Genomic DNA, 19,974 nt, shown 5'->3' with positions numbered 1-19,974 from the left:
ATATGTGCACACATATGTGTGGTGAGGGCAAGAGCTGTGTACAGCAACAGTGAAATCTTAAACCAGTGCTAGTAAGTGTAAAAGAGTGCTGTCCCACACGTGTCAGTTTGGATAATGAGCTCTGTCTCAGAAAGAGTTCTGAATGCCTGCCCCTGCAGTGTGTGTGCATGCATCAAAAGCCAGGGTGAGGAGGAATTGATAGATGCCAGTAGGGTTGTATCCACGTCCTAAAGCATTCTTCTCTCATTCCTTTTCACCTGCTGTTTGTTGTACTTTCTGTGCTCATCTTAGAGTGCATATTCAATTCCTATGAATAGTGCTGGCAGAAGGATCTGTGGTAGGAGTTGTGACCTGTTGGGCAAAAACCGACCTCCACAAGGGAAGAATGATGTAGGTTTCGTGGCTGTGTGATCTGCCTCCCTTCCTATGGTAGCTACCTTCTCACTCCCTTTAGATTCCTTAGTTCTCTTACTGTTCTTAACTTTGCTCCATCTCCTTTTTCTTCACCTCTCTGTTTCTCTAGATCTCTGCTTTCCCCTCCATTACTCTAACCCTCCCATGCCAGGGTTCCCAATATAACAACTTTTGTTCCCTCTCTTGTGCTTCCTCTGTCCTTTCCAGGTCCTTTCCCTTCTTCGTCCAACTTCTGCATTATTTGCCTTGTTGATACAGCTCAAATACTGTTAACACCTTTATGTTTGCAAGCATAACATCTGAAATTGTATCCTTTATGTCAGTGTTTTTTCTCTAGATGTCGTTGTCCTAGGAGACATGAAACAGAGTTATGAGCTGCACCCCCAAATACAACCAAAAAACTCATATCTTTTTTTCTGCAATTTCTCTTAATGCCTACATTAGAAGGAATTTCTTCTTTCAGCCAGGTGTGTGGATAAATGATCCCTGGCTCTGTGATAAAGACTGAGGTTTGGACAGTGGGCTTTGAGGTCGTTTCAGAAAGATTAGAAATTTGTTTTGCATATCCCTGTTTCCTAAAAACATATATGTGCTCCGTGCAGAAATACCTACTCCCTCTCATCATGGGAGGCAAAGAAGATAGGAAACAACTTCAGAGGATTGAGTCAAACATTGCTGAGATGAGTGGCAGCGTGACACAGACAGGTAAAGATTAATGACTCCATCAATTCACCCCTCAAAGCCTTTCTCCCTGTATCCTCCATTCTGCCAAGACCCCCACCCTCTTCTTTCCCTACATCTCCACTTTATGTGGTGACTTCATTTATCTGCTCTGAGAATCTGTTCACATTTGCAAATGAAGCCGCCGTCATTTCGGTTTAATTTGAAATTGCTTGTTTACTGTCGGCGCGGCCTCAATTAATTATGTTTTTACGGAAAGGCTCCCAACCTCAGAATATTAATAAGGGGAATAAAATGACAGCCTTTCGGAGGGCTGTAAAGTTCATTTTTAATTTCTGCTTCTCTGATGTTTTCTGGGCTTTTTTTTTTTTTTTGGTGTTTTCCCCCCACTTTCCGTCTGAAAATCCAGCGCTGGGTCAGGAGAGTCTGTAATTACTGTGCCTCCCTGACCCTGGCCACCTTCTCTGTTATTGACTCTGTAGGGTGCCTGTTCATTACCTGATGCCCTAATGATGGTCTGGATTAGCTGTTACCTGTCATACCAATAGAGTTTTTAATTTTATTTTATTTTATCAGCTTGTTTACTGCCTGGAAGCTTTGGATAAAGTGCCAAAGTAGAAAAAGTTCTCCTGCAACTGGAGTTGGAGTCTAGCAGTCGTTCATCAGTATTTGCTGTGGTGTAGAAGGGAAACACTGGGTGTTCTCTTGAATTAAAAGGAAAAGCAGACAAAGAATATGCAGTTGATGGGATGGAAAAGAAGTGTGACTTTTCAGTAGTGTTTGCTAGAGGTATCGGGGTGAAAAAGCTGGTGGGCTGAAAGCAGGAGGATGCTAATTGCACTTTTTAGTGGCGGGTGTGAAGATAAGCATCTTTCATTTCTCATGATACCCTGAGGTCAGTCCTGAGACCAGCCTCGTTCCAGGCTGCAGCTAGCCCCAGAGTTTGCTTGTGTGAGGCCCGAGATAGATAAATGATACAAACATTGTGTAAGTTCAGGGAGATGTACAAATCATAAACCAATATAATTAGAAGGGAGAGGTTTTGGACGGATATACTGTGGGCTATAGACATCTATACAATGGAAAGATAAACTAGAAATACTGGAGGTTAGATGCAGTGCAGGTAGATTACCCGTAGAGCAGATAAATCATATGGATTAAAGTGAGCAGGCGGGCATAGATAAATTAGATATAGTAGAAATAGAGGCATCTTTGTGGTTAGACAGCAGGAAGGACGTGTGTGTGTGTATCTCAGTTTAACACTCTCCTGCTTTTTCCCTCACAGTGACTCAGTTACAGACAACTTTAGCAGCTGTCCAAGAAATGCTCATCCAGCAACAACAGAAAATCCAGGAGCTCACCCAAGAACTGGCTGCTTCGAAGGTATCCACCTCCAGTTCCTCACTTTTAGAACATTACCTAGAAGATGCCTGGCTTCTTTTGTGTCCTCCTGAAAAGCAACTCATGAGGGTCACAATCCAGCCTTCATCTGTAACGTCCCCCACCAGTTTCTTTGCATCTCATATCAACGTAGGTTGTCTGTTTAAAGCACTGGATTCTAACTGGCTACCCAATGAAATACAAGGGCTGCTCCAAAAGTAATGCCTCCTGTTTTATTGTGTTGGCCCACGATGTCAGAGGTGGATGTTGGTGGGATGGCAGTAGAGGTTAAACCTTCCCACCAATATTCTGTTACGTTTAGCTGCTGTGTGACAGATGGCAGCAGAGAGGCAGTCTGACAGAATGGCTTCTGGCATGGAAGTGTGTATGAAGCAAAGGTGCGTAGCTGAATTCCGCCATGTAAAAAAAAATGCATCCATTGACAGTCATTAACGTTTGCTGAACATGAGTTTATGTAGATCGAATGGTGGGCATGAACACAGTGAGGTGGTGGATGGTGCAGTTCATCAGTAGCAAGAGTGGTCATTTCTACTAGTGCAGATTTTTAAGAGCACAGCATGCAGGCTTGTGTTCAACAATGGCAGCAGTGCATAGCTAATGGTGTGTCTGTGTTGAAAAATAGTGTTTTGTAGCTAAGAGTTTGCCCTATCAAATAGTGTTAGTACTCCTTATATCTGTTGTAATTCTCATGGAAATAAATGGGCAGTTTATTTTGGCATTAAAGGCACTAGTTCTAGCTGGTTTGTATCCTTACCTGCGTTTTTAGGTAACCAATTTTAACCAAAATAGTTTCTTTCTGGCAAGGAGACAATTCTGTTCGTCTCTGAACTAATTTCAGCTATCGGCCTAAGCATTCTGTCAGCCATTAGGTGCTGGTTAGATGTGAGTTGGGATGGATTTAAACCAGTCAGGCAGAGATGGCACCTTCCTTTCACTCATAAATCTGGGGTTATTCAGGTTCCAGTAATCTTTCGGTATTCTTAGTACAGGGAGAGACTATTCCTTCTACTATTAAATCCCATGCACAATGCCTTGTAATCTTCTCTCTGTTGCACGAGTGCTTGGCTTCTCCCCGTACCTATTCTTTAATCTCATACAACCCCTTTGATGGTGTGTAACTGGTGGGCCACAGCTGACTATGTGGTGTGCACACTGTACAGTAGGAATCCCTCAGTGGCACAGCTGTAAACCCAACCATGAAAGTCAGTTTATGGTCACAACACTCTGCTTCAATTTTCCTTGGGAACTGTGGCCTGTCAGTGGCCTGGAGCCAGTCCGGAAATTGGAAAACTGTTTTCAGGTCGTAAGTGTTAAGATTAAGGCCACATGTTGAGCTTTAAGAAGGGAAAAGGGCATAAGAGTCTTGGTGGTTTAGAAAGTCTTAAAGAAGTTTTTCCTGCCCCCCCTTCCACCCCCCACACTGAAATGGTAGCACACATTGTTATGATATCTAAACCTCATGTGTACAAAGACAAACTTGGGCAACCCCACAAACCAAAGAATAAAAGCTGTGTTTTCTCAGCTGTAATGTAAATTTTTATATCTGCTTTTCAAACTCCTACTGGCATGCTGTAAAAAATTAAAAAGAGGGACTTTAAGTAATTAAAAAACGTACATAAAAATTCGAGGCTTGAGTTTTCTACAACTGTTTTTAAAGAGACTGGCTAAAAAGCCCCAGATGTCAGATTTTATTTCTAAATCCTAGGCATCTGGCACCATATGTGTTTTGGAAATTTGAGTCCTTTGCAGGCCAGTGAGTGGAAATCACTCCCTTGTTAACGTGCTGCTGTAGCTTTCAAGGTCTTGGAGAGCCAGAACAGTGGCTCCTGGATTCTTGCTGTCTGAGGGCTGGGAGTGTGAATCTCAAGGGAACGCATCTGTGTATATCACAGCCACTACAGGCTGGGTTTGCAGCCCACAAGTCCCTGTGCAGGGTGCTGGCTGTGGAGGTGCTCAGGGCTGCCCAGCACTGGGGGAATTCTGACTGTAGTGAGTATGGGGTAGAAGGAGAAACCAGCAGTCCTGGCTGCAGCTCATAGGAGCTGGCAAGAAGGAGGTTTTGCTATTCCAGTCCTGGCTTCCTTCATCGGAGAATTTACTAGGATTACCTCTGGAGAAACTCTCATAAATGCATTCATTCCTATTGGCTTTTAGCAGCAATTACTGTGGGAAGTGTTAGAAGGGAGTGTTCTCTGGTCACCACAGCAGGAGTTGGTACAGTTTGGATGGGGGTAGTCGTAATGTGATCTCTCTTTCAGAACGATGTTCCCATTTTTCAAGTTCCCAAAAGGGTTAAAAAAAATATATGCCGAAAGTATTATCTGCAGCATGTTCTCTTCTGTTGTTACCTTACTCTGATTTCTGCCTGATATCCCATAGCAGTTCAGATGCAGTGCTGACAGCAGCTTCCACGAGTTACTTATCATCTTTCCCCACCAAACTGCATTCATTGCTTTGAAATATCCGAGACACAGTGCCTAGTCCAGCTGCTTCCTGGAGATACAATCTGGTAACTCAAGTGTAGCTGTTTGTTCAGATCCAGTGCAGAAAGTTTTTGGAGCTTTCAGGCGTAATTTATCAGTCCACCTCTAGGCACCACAGAATGCAAGTAATTGACTCTTTATTTCATGATCTAGGAGAAATGAGGGTGTAGTGTTAAACCAGTTGTTAATATGTAATATTTGAATCTATTGCCTCAGCTAAGCGTAGTAACAGAGAAGAGAAAGGGCCTGACTCGGTGCAACTCCCACTGCCTTTCTGGATCCTAGTGCTCTAGAAATCATTCCATAGGTCAGTGTCAAATAATTTGGTTTACTTCTTTGTGTTTTCTTCTTCGTCTGACATACTGGTGAAAAGCATGCTGCACAGAGCTTGCTTCATCTGAATTCTCAGTAGTGCTGGCTGCCTTTTACAGAAAAAAAAAAAAGGTCCTCTTGAGATGCTTCAGCAATGGTTGTTAGAAACAAGATTAATTAGTCCCCAAAACTAAAAGCAAATATTTGAATTGTTGAAGAGCATTGAAACAGTTATTATTTCTGATCGTTGTGGGGATCCTTTAAGGTCCTTCTTCATTGTGGAAGTTATTTTGTTCTGATCTGAGATTTTAAAGGATAGAGTTTATCCTCAGCACTTGAGATTCCCAAATGGGAGGAGAGGGAAGATGAGATAGAAAAAAGGTGACATTTTTGAGCTATCTCTGGATTCATGCTTTGATCTTTGCATCTTTTTTTCTATGTTACAGGCCACAACTTCCACCAACTGGATTCTGGAGTCACAGAACATTAATGAATTGAAATCTGAGATCTACTCATTAAAAGGACTCCTCCTGAACCGGTATGGGTGGAATATATTGACAGAAGATGATTGTGTGGGGAAGGGTTGCTTTCTGGGATTCTCTCAATCATAGAGAGGAAAAGCATTTCCAGCAGGAACTAGCTCTATATCCTGTTATTGCTATTTTAATAATACCACTCCACTATCACTTTCTATTTGCAGGTCTCAAAATGCTTTTCAAATTTGCCTTAAATCACAGAGTGCTCTGGGTAATTAATAATTACTAAGATTTTTCCTTTTTGTTTTTGATTGAGAAATTCTCTGCCGTTCCCAACAGGGAGGATGCCTCCCTCCCACCTGGTGTGAGGGGTTGAGTGCATCTGAGCTGGCCACCTCTGCTCTGCTGTAGAGACAACCAGAGGTGGATGCAGTTCATGTGATCTGTTCGTGGTTAGGGATAACCAGGTCAAATGACACTTCAGCAGAACCTGTTCTTCTCCACTGGCTCACTCAGGCATCGACTTATTATCTATAGATGTCTGAAATGATAGTAATACAAATGCCAACCTATGGGCTAAGTTATAAGGCGAGGGATCAGATCTCAGTGTTTATCAGCTGTTGACCCTTTGATATGACTCCCTAACTTCCTCCTTCATACAAATAAGTCTTCTCAAAGCATCCTTGGCACAAAGTCTTTCTGCTGTCTACTGATGGCCAGCAGTAGAGAAGCAGCAGCTCTCCAGAGTGGGCAAACGTGAGAGCTGGCATTAGGGAAAAATCACTCTTTTATGCAGCTTTAGGCATAAAAGCTGTTTTAGTTGTTCACTTTCCAAAATAAAAAAAGGCGAATGATTCTACAGCGAGGAGGCAGCAGCAGCACAGCCCAGAAAGACTCCAGAATGAATTTGTTGATTGCATTTATGATACTGGTTGAATGCAGACGTTCACTTACTGCACTCTCAGGAGATGGAGGCTAGATCAGCAGAGTTCTTCCATGGCTGGTGGTGGCAGTGAGAAGAGGGAGGTGAGAGCAGCTTCTGTTCCTAGTTAAGCGTATGAAAATGGACTCTGTTGTGCACAAGCACTCATTGTAAGAGTGTAACCAACTTTGGTCTGCTCTGCTTTTACCCATGGCACAGCCAGTTCACCTGAGGGACATGAGAATCCCCTCCACACAGCATCCCAGACACGAATCTGATACCTTTTCATACTCCCACTTTGCACATACAAAAGCAAGGATGCGTGGGGAGTTCCAAACCAGACATGCTTTTCTACTCTTCATGATGGATCACTTTCTGAGGGCACTGCCACTCCTTACTGGACTTAAATTTGTCCTTTTTGGAACTTACATTCTCCTTTTAGAGATGGGCATTAGCTTGGCACTGTCAAATCCTTAAAGTTCACCTGGAGAGGACTCACTGAGGACAGTGCAGCCATATTCTCAGCTGGAGCAAGTCAGTATGTCTCCATTCAAATCAGAGAAGCTAAGGCAGTTTGCAGCAGCCAGGATCTGGCCCAAACATGTAAAGTGCGTGCTGGGACTAGGAGATAGAGTCTGGACTGTAATAAGGCAGCATGCAATAGCTGTGTATCACAGTGGAAGCGAGAGCCAGGTGGTGAAATTTCTTGGCGGAGGCACAAGGAGCAGATTTCTCTGACTTCTTACTCCAGTGGGAATTTTCCTTTCCAATTAATTAGTGATTGTTTTATAAGGGACACCCATGTCTTTCCAGAGGCAGCATTCCCGACTGCTAACTTACTCTGTGAAATTGGCCAAACAAAATCAGTTCTGACTCAATTACCGGTTGCTTGTAAAGCACTTTGAGATTCTGGCTGAAGAAATGAAGTGGCCTTGTTCTTGTTCCTTGAAGTTTCAGTCTTGTTTTACATGGCTTCCCCAGTACAAATACTATTCTCTCTAATGACAACCCCTCTGTTTTTAATAAAAGTCCCTTTCTTTCCTTTTCTTCCCTCCCTTCTCCCCCCTAAGGAGGCAGTTTCCTCCCTCCCCTTCAGCTCCTAAGATCCCATCATGGCAGATCCCAGTGAAGCCAAGCTCACCTTCCAACCCTGTTGTCGCCAACCACAACAGCAGCAGTGACATCTCACCTGTCAGCAATGAGTCCACCACCTCCTCACCGGTCAAGGAGAACCACAGTCCTGAGGGTTCGAAGGTCAGCTGCCATCTGCTGAGCACCGAGGAAGGCAACAAGGCAGTGATTGATGTCAAGAGCCAAGTGCGGATGGAGGTGCAGGGTGAGGAGGAGAAAAGGGAAGACAAAAGGAATGAAGAAGAAGAAGAGGACGATGAGGATGATGACGTGAGCCACGTGGATGAGGAGGAATGTATGGGTGTCCAGACTGAGGACCGGAGAGGAGGGGATGGGCAAATTAATGAGCAGGTGGAAAAGCTACGAAGACCTGAGGGGGCCAGCAATGAGAATGAGATTGACTAAGGCACCCTGGCTTCTGCTGATGCTGCTGTACATCTTCCCTAGCCTCCTGCACTGTCCCTGGTGCTCTCCCATTTTGTGGAGTGCCACCATCCCTTCCAGTGATTCTTCCATGATTGACCTTGAGCAGGGTCGTGATTGCCTGGTGAACAAGGTGGGCCGTTTCACCACATGGCTGTGCAGCGTTGCAGTGGCTTCTTCTCCCCTCCCAGGCCCACCTTCCCCCCATGAGCTGGGGTCACTGCCTAGGCTGGAAGACCGATCGCCTTACCATGCACCACAGCAACAGAATAAGTCCCCTTACAAAAACATCCAGCATCTCCTGAAGTGGTCAGCCTCTTTGCTACGTCCTGGAGTCCCTCTGCCCCGTTTCAGAAACCTGTCTGCCCTGAAGTCTTTGATTTCACAAGCCTTTAATCCCCATATAATCCCCAAAACAGTTCTCGCTGTTTCCCACAATATCCCTCAATTTTATTACTCAAGCTAATTGGTATTCTATTGCCAAAAAAAATAACATTTTAATTCCTCGCCAGATCTCAGTCTCAGCCACCTTCTTCCAAGCCTTATGCCAAGCCTCGAATTCCTGAAACTACCTAGTGTTTAAAAACACTAAATTTCTGGTGGGGTCCAAAGAACACTATTTCCACCCCATGTGCTCTCTTCCATTCATCAAAGTGGCCTCTTGCTAGGGACCAAGTCTAGGTTTCATGGCCACAGTAAAATGCATGAGAACAGGTGGCTTTGTTACTGATTGCTCCCCTGTAAAAGGACGTCTTAAAAGATGACCCCACTCATGGCAATTACTCCCCTTCTTCCTCCAAAGACAAGGAGCTAGCATCAGTTTTTGACATCTTTTATAGCTGCCCTGAATGAGATGATATCAGATGCTGAAATAAGTGGTTAATTTTGAATCTTTGCAATGGTTCTGAGCTTGTTTTTCTCCCTAAGTGAGGAGAAAACCCATATTAAATGATCAGCTGAGACCTGCACCTACCCAGTGACAGGCACCTGCTTCAGCAAGGCAGTCTTTACAAGAGAGAGAACAATTCCAGCTCTGAGGTACACCACAGGCCCTCTTGCCCAGTCCAGCCATTATTTTTTTTTGCCTTTTTGGGGCTATATACAAATCAAAACGGTGAATTTTGAAACCTCTCATTTGCAGCATTGTGTTCTCAGCTGTTAAAATGGTGGTGTCCAATTATATTACTCACTGCATCAGAGCCTCTTAGCGGAGCAATTCTTGTAACAACTGAGTCTCACTGTCCTCACTAAGCAAGCGTGCTCGTCCGTGTGATCATGTATAGATTTCAAATATAAAATATGATTGTATATAATTGTAATAAATATGAGTTACCACTATTTAACACCAGGCTGTTACTGGATTGCTGTGGCTCTTTTTTGGGGGGAGAAATATACAGGGTGGCAAAGGGAGGAAAGTGGGCGCATTGTGGAAATTCAGTCCTTATAAAATGTTTTCTTGGTGGTTGGTTTATTTTCTAGCTGCTCCAGTCCTAGGTTATGTCAGCAGGAGGCAGTGCAGAGAATGGTGGAAATGCAATACACAGTTCAGTGCAGACAGCTGCGACAGTACCGTAATTCTAGGCTGCCTCCATTGTTGCACAGGGTGAGATGGTGGATCGTGGGTGAGTAAAATGCAGCTCCTCTGGTCCCCTTCCTCCCAGCAGGAGGCTCTGCAGGGTGCAGAATGCAACGCCGCACTCCGTTCCACCCCAGCAGCAGGAGGTGCTGAAGGCAGTGTGTGAGATATCCCATGGCCCTCAGCCTTATCTGCCAGCAGAGAATGCGGTGCCGTGTCCCGTGACTGCTCTGAGCCCTGCCATGTCAGTACAGAAGCCATTGAAAGAAGTGGCATCCAGCACTTGCAGCTACTGCAGTCCCATCTTTGTTCAACAGAAGTATTTGGCTCCCTCCTAAAAAAGAGGGATTTACTTGATTCCTGAGTATTTGGGTGTCTGGTACACAGTGACATTTTCCTGCTCAGGGGGAGCGAAAGGAACCTTCATATTACTGTATTTAGACCTGCTGCTGGATGTGATGATTTCTCATTCCTTAAATGGACGAATATCTTCCCCAGGAGTGAGTGTGTGTGTGTGTGTGTGTGTGTGTGTCTCTGCTGTTTAACGTTCACAAAGAACGTCACATTTAGCTAAAACAGGGCAAATTTGAAAGTGTTTAAAAGGACAGATTTGTATTAAGAGATGGCACTTTTCATTTCTCCAAGCCAAGAATCCTCGTGAAAAGAAAACACGACTGAACACGAGGATGTAATGAAAAAGTATTGTCCTGCCTGTGTACATTTTATATACATAGAAGGTTTTGAAAATAGAAAGTGCCTGGACAACAGCAGTTGGTGAAATGTGGAAAATATGTTGCTGAGGTATGTGCCTTGCAAAGTGACTTACGAGGTTTACAATACAACCATCTCTGAGGGTTCATTTTTTCCCCCTTTTCCTTCATGTTACCCGTGTTCAATCCATTTACCATTAAATTTCTGCAGAATAAAAGGTAGATTTCCTCATCTACCCTTTTCACTCTCTTAGCTTTTGCTTCTTACAGCCTTTACCAGCTGGATAGGTCATGTTTTTTTCCTTTCCCCAACCAGATACAAGTCCCAGCAAATTCCCTCATAGTCCACAGCTGAAAAAGAACCATCTCTGAGCCTCCTGATGGGGTCCTATGTACTCTGTTGAAGTGACCTAACCCTCCAGCATAGAATTTGGAAGAAACCAGACCTTCTTAGCAGCTGGTATTTTTGGGAGTCATGAGTGTCACTCCTCAGTCTCTCCTTTCTTGTCTCTTAGCAGCACAGCAGGAGTTTCAGGGCAAGTATTTTGGTCTTGATGAACCGTACTGACTGCTAACTTGTGATTATTATTATTATTATTGCTAAAAACAAGCTTCTTGTATGAGCTGCTGCGTGAAATGTTTAGCCCACCAGACAGTAGACACTGAGAGTGCCATCATGTTACCTGAAAGGTGACCAGGTAGTCAGCCCTTTTTCTGCACACACAACAAGGCAGCACAAGCAGTCACCCACCCTCTGCCTTACTCAAGGACTGTGTAACCAGCCTTGGTGTTGGCACAGAAAGAAAAGTAACAGCATGGGCAGGTGGGTGCAGTGGGTTTACTGCATGGTTTCTATGGGTTTTTGAAACTGAGAAGAGAGAGAGTGAAGAGAACTAGCTTCCTCTGAACAGTGTCATTTGAGCACATAGCAGTGAAGCCCTTTGAGCCTGTGTTCTCCCCTAGGGGGGATAATGTCAGGCTGGCACTTTCCAGTAATTTGAGGATATAAACCCCTGCCTTTCAATAGCTGTAAGAGAACGTGGGGAGCTCAAAACATGTGACAAAGTGGGAAAGGATTAAGTGAGACACAGCTCCTGATCCTCTTTGTCCAACCCTCCTCACCCCCAGCTGTAACCAGTTGGCCCTATGTGTACCTTTGTCAGAATCAAGAGTTCCTTTATTGTATTTTGATGCCCAGGGTGAAATCTAGCAGTGTGTGAGATCAGAAGGGATGGACAGCAGGGTCCCCCATGATCTTGCTGTTTGCTGCCCAACGTTTTACAGAACATTTTACTTGCAGTGTGCCTCAGTTTTCCCAGATGATGGCAAAATTACCATCTGGTGTGCACTGGGATGTGACAAATAAAAGCTGCAGAGAAAGCAACTTCAGGAAGCAGATTGCATTGTAGGTCCTGCAGGTGACACAAACTCCCCTTATTGGCTGTGCCCTGTGGTGCAGTGATTGCAGCCCCCTGCCCAGCTGCAGCCACTCTCTTTGATTGCCTGGCTCCTCTGGCCTGGGCTGCACAGCTGTGGGTGATGAGCTGAACCACCCTCCGGGTTTAGAGGCAGACATTTTAGATGTGGTCTTTGTGTGGTGGAGCTGAGCTACTTCTAGCAGGTAAGTGGTTTTTAAACATTTTCTTTCTTACTTTTGGCCTTGGTGGAGTGGGTGAATGGGGGAGAATGGGCTGCTTTTCCAGGGGTACCTTACTTTAGTGTGAGGTTTACTGCAAGGTGGCAGCAGGGCAGCAGGGAAAGCTGTGATGCTGCCTGGAGTAGGGCTGAGGGAAAAAACAGTCTGCTTAGCTGCTTGTTTGCAATGCTTGCTACAGAAATAGAGGCTGCTTTTGCCTTCGCTTTGGTAGGGCTGTGTGATACCTGAAGAAACCTGGGCTGGATAGCAAGGCCACGTAGCTTTTTGTTGCAGCCCTGCTGTACTGAAGTCAAGATTTGTAAAGTTCTTCTGTGTGGTGGAGCCTCGTGCACAGCACCAATTGTATGTGGTGGTGACCCAGCATGCCAAAACCTGATACAAAGCTTGAACTAAGTGCCTTCCAGTCTGGGCTTTGAGCTCTGCCCCACTGCAAGTGCACACCTTGTAAGGGGCTTGGCCTCCAGGAGCTGAGAACATAAATAAAGCAATGCTGGGAGGTGAAAAGGAGGAAATTATTTACCTGAGGGCACAGGAGAGAGTGTCCAGCTTTCTTAATTTTCTCTTTCATCCTCACATCTCCCAGATCATTACGATTCCTCAGGAGTCAGGCTCTGAAGGCACCTTTTGAGCTGTGTCCATCTGTTGTATTGATGGAAGTCTGGACCTTACCACTGCCTGTGCTGTCAGGAAAAAGATAGTAAATAAGATAGTGGAAGTGTACCTAATTGAATTCATGGGGAGCACGAAGGACACAGGGAGTCCAGGTCCTCCTCTTGCTGAGCACTGGAGGCTCTGAGCTGCACACTTGTGGATCCAGGGGCTGGCATGGTCTCTCCCAGCTCAGGGAAAAAAACAATCCCATCCTCAAAAGGGAGCAAGCACTAACCTAATAAAGGCACCAGCTGGACGAAAGGAAAACCGGCTCTTTGGAAAAAAAAAAAAAAACCCTTTCATTAGAAAAATAATATATTTCATCCTAATAAGGTAAAAATATTTGAAATGGGGCAGAAGTGAGCACTAGGCAGCATCTGTCAGGCCCTTTCTGGAAAGGGGAAGATTATTAAACTCAATTATAATTTATTTTTGTAAAGTGTCTTTCAGACTAAAAATCTCCCCAGATGCTTTGCAAGGACTGCTCAGGGGTTACTTGCAGCATGGAGCATCTCAGTGTGCCCCTCTTCCCTGCAAGCCCCTCTTTTCTGCATCTACTAAAGGATTTAACCCTTCACGTTTTTCTCTTCTGTTTTTGTGCGAGTTATGAGAGATCTTTTATGATGTGAGCTGCAAGAACATGCCCAAGGAGTGGAGGGGCAGTTGAGGTTGCACTGTTTTTCTGTTTTAGATTAAATACTTGGTTTCTCTAGGACAGTTCCTCCTGAGTGAGGAGGTGATTGGTTGGTTAGGATTGATTCAGAGCATCCAGGACTACGACTGGCTTCTTTGTTGCCTTTTTCCCTTTGCTAGCCTGCTTGTCCATCTCTCAGTCACTTTATCTGCCTGGTGTGTCTGGTTTGTCAGCCCTCCTGCTGCTGGTTCCAGCCTGCTGCCATGCCTGCCTGTCTCCTCTTGCCCCATGCTTTTCCCTTTTGCTCTCTACACTTCAGACACAGACTGCTTCCAACTTTATCCATTCACTTTTGATAAGCTAGCTAGGTAACTGACTTAATTAAAGTTGTGTGGATGTTCCTCCATCCCTCTGAACAAGTTTGCTTTATTTAAAGCATTTCAAACTGATGTGTGCATGGACAGAAGGCCGTGTTAAACTGCTGCCGTCCTCCAATGCAGATGCATGGTTTGGTGCTTCCTGCCCTGGTACAGCACGAACAGCAGGTTTCGTCTCTGTGTGCCTGCCTGTCTGCTGCTATGGCTTCGTTTGTTCCTTGCTGTACGGTGATAGCAGCCCTTCCCAGCAGCAGACACAGGTTCAGGGTGAGATGGAGGCAGGCAGTGGGCACAGGACTGTGGGCGACAGAGGGGCTCAGGGCTGTTGGTACCAGGAGCACGAGACAGAACCCTGCCCTGTGGGAAGGGAAGAGGGCAGGCCGGGCTCCTTAGTCTGCCTGTCAGATAAATCTTGGTCTGTTTACTTAAATCCTCAGTGTTTCTTCATTTGTTTGTTTAAAAGTTTCCCTGCCAAAAAAGAGCAAAAGGAAGGAGGGAAGCTGCCTCCATGGGCCACCCCCACAGCCAGGATGGGGCTGGGGCACTTTGGGGACAGGAGGAGCGGAGGTGGCAGAGCACCCTGCAGCCTGGGGACACGGCCCTGCTCCCATCTGCAGAGCACCCAGGTGAGGGACCCAGCGAGCTCCACCTTGCCACCAAGAACTTATCCTCCCTCCTGTTGTTTTCTCTCCCCACAATAAGTGAGACAAAAGAGAAAGTAAACAAAAATGTTGCAAGGTCACGGAAAAACTCTGGAAGTGCATTACATACCCACAGCTTATGACTGTACTGGGCACAGTAAACATCAGCCCTGCAGGTCCTTCACATGTTGGTGTGTGCTGTCACCCAGACTAGGGGCTTCCTCTTGAGTACTGTGCAAACCTGCAGAAAATAGGCATGTACAAGAATGCATACACATAGTCATGTGTGCTCTCACTCTTTCCCAATTTATTCAAATTAAACTTAAGTTTACCATTGATTTGTAGAGAGAGAGACAGGAATCTTTTATTTGTGTGTGTGTGTGTAGTTGAAGTTGGAGTTTCACCAGTGAAACTCCAAAGTTCTTGGTGATCTGCATGCTTTTTTGTTTGCAGTGGGTACGGGCTGCTCGTTGACTTTCAGAGAGGTCTTAAAAGTTCATGTTCCAATTGAAACGAAATGAGATTTTGCTGTCAAGTTGCAACAGCTTCGGTCTTCAATGGAATGCAAGTGGGGGCAAAGGAAAGAGGGGGATCTGCTTAGTTTCTCTCCTTCCCCTTTCCTCCAGAGCTCCCTCTGTGAAAGGCCTTGCAGTGATCTTGCAGGATGGCACTGTGTGTTTGTAAAGCAGTGTGCCTGACTGCACCAGCCCACAAGTGTGTGTGGAACTCAGCTGGGCCGTGAGCGGTCTGTGTGCACTGTGCAGCAGGGCTGTTGGTGCCAACGCTTACTTTATGGAAGGTTTATGCTTTGTATTTATAGAATCACAGAATGGCCTGGGTTGAAAAAGACCATAATGATCGTCCAGTTCCAACTCCCCTGTTATGTGCAGGGTTGCCAGCCACCAGACCAGGCTGCCCAGAGCCACATCCAGCCTGGCCTCGAATGTGTTATTATGTCCAATGCAGACTCATAGCCAGGGACCCTGACTGCTGCTCATCTACGCTGAAATCCCATTCCATTTCAAATTTCATTCTCTAGAGGTATGGAGATGGGCTTATTTAACAGACCTATTTCCCCAGCAAGTCTCCTGTCCTTTCTTGAAGTCAGCATGCTGTGTGAAGCCAGTGCTGAGCCTCAGTCCTTGCAAGCTCTGAGTTATGCCCAGTATGTGTTGTGCGTCATAACAGCTGCCTTTCCTCTACCAGTAAGCGTCAGAACTGAGAATTTCCTTCTGCCTGGGTGTAGGAGGCATTGTGCTACCAGAGTAACCATCCTCCCAGCCAGGCCTGCTTTTCTGCACTTACTGCTCATCTGAGCAAGCTGTGAGGGGTTTCTGTGGCACTCGTGGCTCTGCACACCTGCTGGTGACTGCTGGGCATCCTGTGCTCACAGCTCCTGTGGGACGGCTGCCTGCTAAAGAGGAGCGCAGTCTGGAGCTGATGAGTTTGTAAGAAAGATTGCTGCAAATGGAGTGAGTGCCTGCTGCAGTATGGAAACCATTCCTTGTCGGTCTGGACAGAAGGAGAGGTGTAACCCAAAGTACTGTTTTCCTAGTAACCCACATAAATATCCACGCTAGGCTCTGTAAGAAGTACTTAGACAAATTGTGATGATCATCTTTCAGAGCCACCAGGATGGCCATTACCCCTGCTGCAGGCCAGCACTGATAGTCTGTTGCCTTTGTTTCTGTCTGCATTGGCCCATGTGGCTCAGCAAGGACAGGTCTCTGTGCTAAGGCTGGTTTGTTCAATGACATCTGAAAAACAGGATGATGGGAAGCAGCAGCAGAACCATCTGGTCTCCCATTCTGTGTCCTAGAATACTTGGAATGCTTCTTCGTTTGAGGTAGTTGAACTTTTGCTGCCTGTTTTGGTTTTAAGTCTTATGAATCATATGGAAAGGGAAAGCAGGGCTCTATTTGGGCTGGGCTGGTGCTGAGAGATATTCCTGCTGAGGGTGCCTGTGCTGGTGGCTGCTGCTTATTGCTTGTCATGTGCTGAAAAGCCAATGTCCTGTGCCTCTGTAGAACAGGCAGCGTAGTTTTGTGAATACATGTTAACTGTGGGGTTCTGTGCTCAAAAAATGCTGTTACAGGGATTGGCTCGATGTAATCAGTGTACAATAGCAGCAACAGTGCCCAATTGTTGTCCAGACCTTAAAGCAAGATGCCTTGCTGGGTGTCTGCTGCCCTCCCTCCCGGAGGCTCTGAGTGCAGTGGATGCAGAGCTGCAGCATCACCCATCGCGAGGGCTTGGAAGGAATGCAGTAGTGAGGCTTTGATTTGCTCAACTCGCTGCCTCTCCCTCGATTTTAGCCATTCTCTTATGAAGTGCAGTGAGAGTTCTGCAGAGCAGGCAAGTTCCAGCAGGAGCTTCCAAGCTGTAAGTCGTGTCATGTCCCCTCAGATAGACTGTGATGTAAAAATCCCCTGTGCTGTGGGCAGAGCTCCAGAGAGAGCAAACCTCTGCTCTGAGGTCGGATTAGGAGCATGTTCAGATAATGACATCTGAAAACAGGATGGCTGGGAGCTGCAGCAGAGCAACCAGGGGGCTTTGAAAGAGAGAGCAGTCTAATCCTCTCTGCTAATAAGGAGGCAGCTCCTGGCAGTGCATGGGGCTCAGCAGGCTCTGCTGTGCTGCTCCTGGGTTCTCTGACCGGTGGCAGAGGGCAGCAGGCTCAGACACCCAGCTGCTTTCATTGCGGGGAAGAGCAAAGCATGAGGAGTTTGCTTTGCTTTCTTTGGGTAAAACGAGAACTTTGCCTCCTTGCCTCCTCAAACAGCTTGTTCAGGTCCTTGTCAATTGGCACCTGCTGCCTGTGCCTATCTGCCTCATAGAGCAGGTGGGAAAGCCTGTTTCAAGAGCTGGTGAGGAAGCGCCCAGGCCTGGCGTTTGTTCAGGTAGAACGGTGGGAACAAACTGCACTGAGCACCCAGGGTTTATCTTACCTGTTGTTCCTTTGCAGCTGGCACTCACGACTGCTGGCTCGGCTGCTCCAAGGCAGTGCTGTGGCAGTGTGGATGGAAGGACAAAACCTGCCCTGAAAAGGACTTTCTCATCCTCACTGGCAGTCGCTTCTCTCTGCCAACACGTGGCACGTGCAAGTGAAAGCAGCAGGAGGAAGCTACAGAGAGGCCAGGTAAGGAATGCCTCCTTTTAGATCTTGGATGTGTAGTGTACAGTTTTGTGTAGCCTTGTGAAGTTCCATCACGATATCTGGCTTCAGCATTGCGTTTTGGTTCTTGTCAGTGAGATGACTGGTCCCACGCCTTCCATGCAGACAGGATGGCCCTTGATTCTCTTTTGATAGGGTGATAATCACACAGCTCTAAATTTAGAGGGCTTTGGATGCCACTGTAAGGTTTCCTGTGTGTGCCAGCAAGCACGGTGCTACCTTGGGTCCCAGTTTGCAGACTGAGGTGGGAAGGGAAAAGTCAAAACGCAAGCGACTGCATCTCTAATTCACATCCCCCATCAGCAAATCACAGAGGCATAAGCATCGCCTATTTCCTGCTATGGGGAGAGTTTGAGGGAACTGGGATTGTTTAGTGTGGAGAAGAGAAGCCTCCAGGGAGACCTCATTGTGGCCTTCCAGTTCTTGAAGGGAGCGTAAAAACAGGAGGGGGAATGAGGGTGGATAGTGATAGAAGAGGGGGGAATGGTTTTAAACTGAGACGGGGGAGCTTTAGGTTGGACATTAGGGGGAAGTTTTTCACCCAGAGGGTGGTGAGGCACTGGAACAGGTTGCCCAAGGAGGCTGTGGATGCCCCATCCCTGCAGGCATTTGAGGCCAGGCTGGATGTGGCTCTGGGCAGCCTGGGCTGCTGATTGGCACACAGCAGGGGGTTGGAACTGGATGAGCACTGTGGCCCTTTTCAACCCAGGCCATTCTGTGATGCTGTGACTGATCGCCTCCATCACTGCCCTGGTGAACGTTTCAAATGGAACTGCAGCAAGGCTGCTTAAAAAGTTCGAGGCCAGAGTCCATAAAAAGAGAACTCCGTTCTTTTTGCACTTATCACCGCAGTGCTGGTGCTAAAAGTGGCTGTTAAGGGGGTGTGGGGGCATCACCAGGGCTGCGGTGCTTTAGAAGACCCGAACTGCTCTGAGATGTGTCAGCTGTCCAAAAAATAAAACACCTCCTCAGTCAAGAAGACAACTCCACCACTTGAAACTTTGGTTGTTTTTTTTTCCAGTTTTTATTGAGTGAAAATGTCAAACCTTGCATCAGTCATGCATAAAACACATATATTAAATTTCTAATAGCACTAAATTCAAGTGGAAAAATATTCAGTTCTTAATAACGCAGGTGCTGAAGAGACCAGATTCAAGTAAATCAGAGCACACCGTCCTGTTTAGGGTGGTTTTTTTTTTCACTTTCTGCATTTTTGTCTCAAAACCTATATATATATCTATATATCTATATATATGTATATACATATAGATATATACACACACACATATATATGTGCATACATATTATTTTTATATTTATATATATACACATACATATTTATAAAACATTAAAAAGAGCATTGGTGGTTCAAGCATTTATTTCCCCCCTCCCCCACAGAAAGAAAAAAATAAAACAACAACAAAACAAAAAAAAAATTACACATTTAAAATTCAAAATGAGCTAGCAATGGCTTATAGTCCTAGTGTGCAATATGGATATTACAAAAGGCTAGAATTCTCCCTCTTTGTCTTTTTTTGTCTTTTTTTCTTTATAGTTTTTTGAATTTTTTTTTCTTTTTCTTTTTTTTTTTGCTACATTGGAAAAAAATTTTTTTTTTTTTTTTTTTTTTTTTTTCTTTACAAAATTCCTTCCACGCAGACTTTAATCCAGTTGAGTTTGTGGCTAGAAAGAACCATCTAGTCAATAGTTTTGATTTCGTTTTTTGCTCCTCAGCAGTGAATGGTAGCAGAATCAGGAGGGTCCATCCCAAGGATTATTTTGTTTGTTTTTCGTTTTGTTTTGGACAGAACAGTTCCGTTTCCTCTCTCTTTCCCCCTCCTCACACAGTTTGCTCTCTCTCTGGTCATTCTGTAAGCACTTACAGCATCGTGGCAATGGTTCTGCCGATGCGATCGCATGGAGCGAAGAACCACCCCTCTGCAATGGGCACCTCTGGGTTGCTTATTGCAACCCATGGTGCTGCTGGGGCCTTTGTTCAGAAAAGCACTTAAGCATGGGCTTCAATCTGCTCCAGCTCACAAAGCGTTTGCTTAAGAGTTTTGCTGAATTAAAGCCTGAGCACGGCAGAAAAAGACGGGCTTAACTTTCTAAACTTCCCGTTGTTGTTGTTGATGGATGCAGTGAGAGCTTTGCAGGTACAGGGCTGGGGGAAGGCAGGGCAGCACACGCCAGGCAGGGCCATGGGGCACAGGTCAGCCTCTTGGGAAAGGACCTGCGTTCCCTGTGCCAGCTCCTGGAGGAGAGGTGATAAAGGATGGGGAGAAAGGCCGAGACACGGGGGAGAAGTCA

The 19,974-nt window shown here is 45.7% G+C and overlaps 1 protein-coding gene across 1 annotated transcript in view; it reads left to right on the top strand.

Moving 5' to 3' along the window:
* Nucleotides 1-9,591, top strand: part of PEX14 (peroxisomal biogenesis factor 14) — a 72,537-nt gene extending 62,946 nt beyond the window's left edge. Inside the window, exons 6-9 of the mRNA XM_042831647.1 lie at nucleotides 1,017-1,119; nucleotides 2,381-2,478; nucleotides 5,738-5,829; nucleotides 7,760-9,591. Of these exons, the coding sequence (XP_042687581.1) occupies nucleotides 1,017-1,119; nucleotides 2,381-2,478; nucleotides 5,738-5,829; nucleotides 7,760-8,225 (759 nt within the window). The 3' untranslated portion in view covers nucleotides 8,226-9,591. The remainder of the gene's footprint in view (nucleotides 1-1,016; nucleotides 1,120-2,380; nucleotides 2,479-5,737; nucleotides 5,830-7,759) is intronic.
* Nucleotides 9,592-19,974: the final 10,383 nt, after the last annotated feature.

This window comes from Centrocercus urophasianus, unplaced genomic scaffold (genome assembly GCF_019232065.1).
Source record: "Centrocercus urophasianus isolate 14NV4802_14NV808 unplaced genomic scaffold, USGS_Curo_1.0 seq_36, whole genome shotgun sequence".
Lineage (NCBI taxonomy): Eukaryota > Metazoa > Chordata > Aves > Galliformes > Phasianidae > Centrocercus > Centrocercus urophasianus.
Note: the sequence above shows the minus strand (reverse complement) of the source record. Positions and strands in the feature narration are given on the sequence as shown.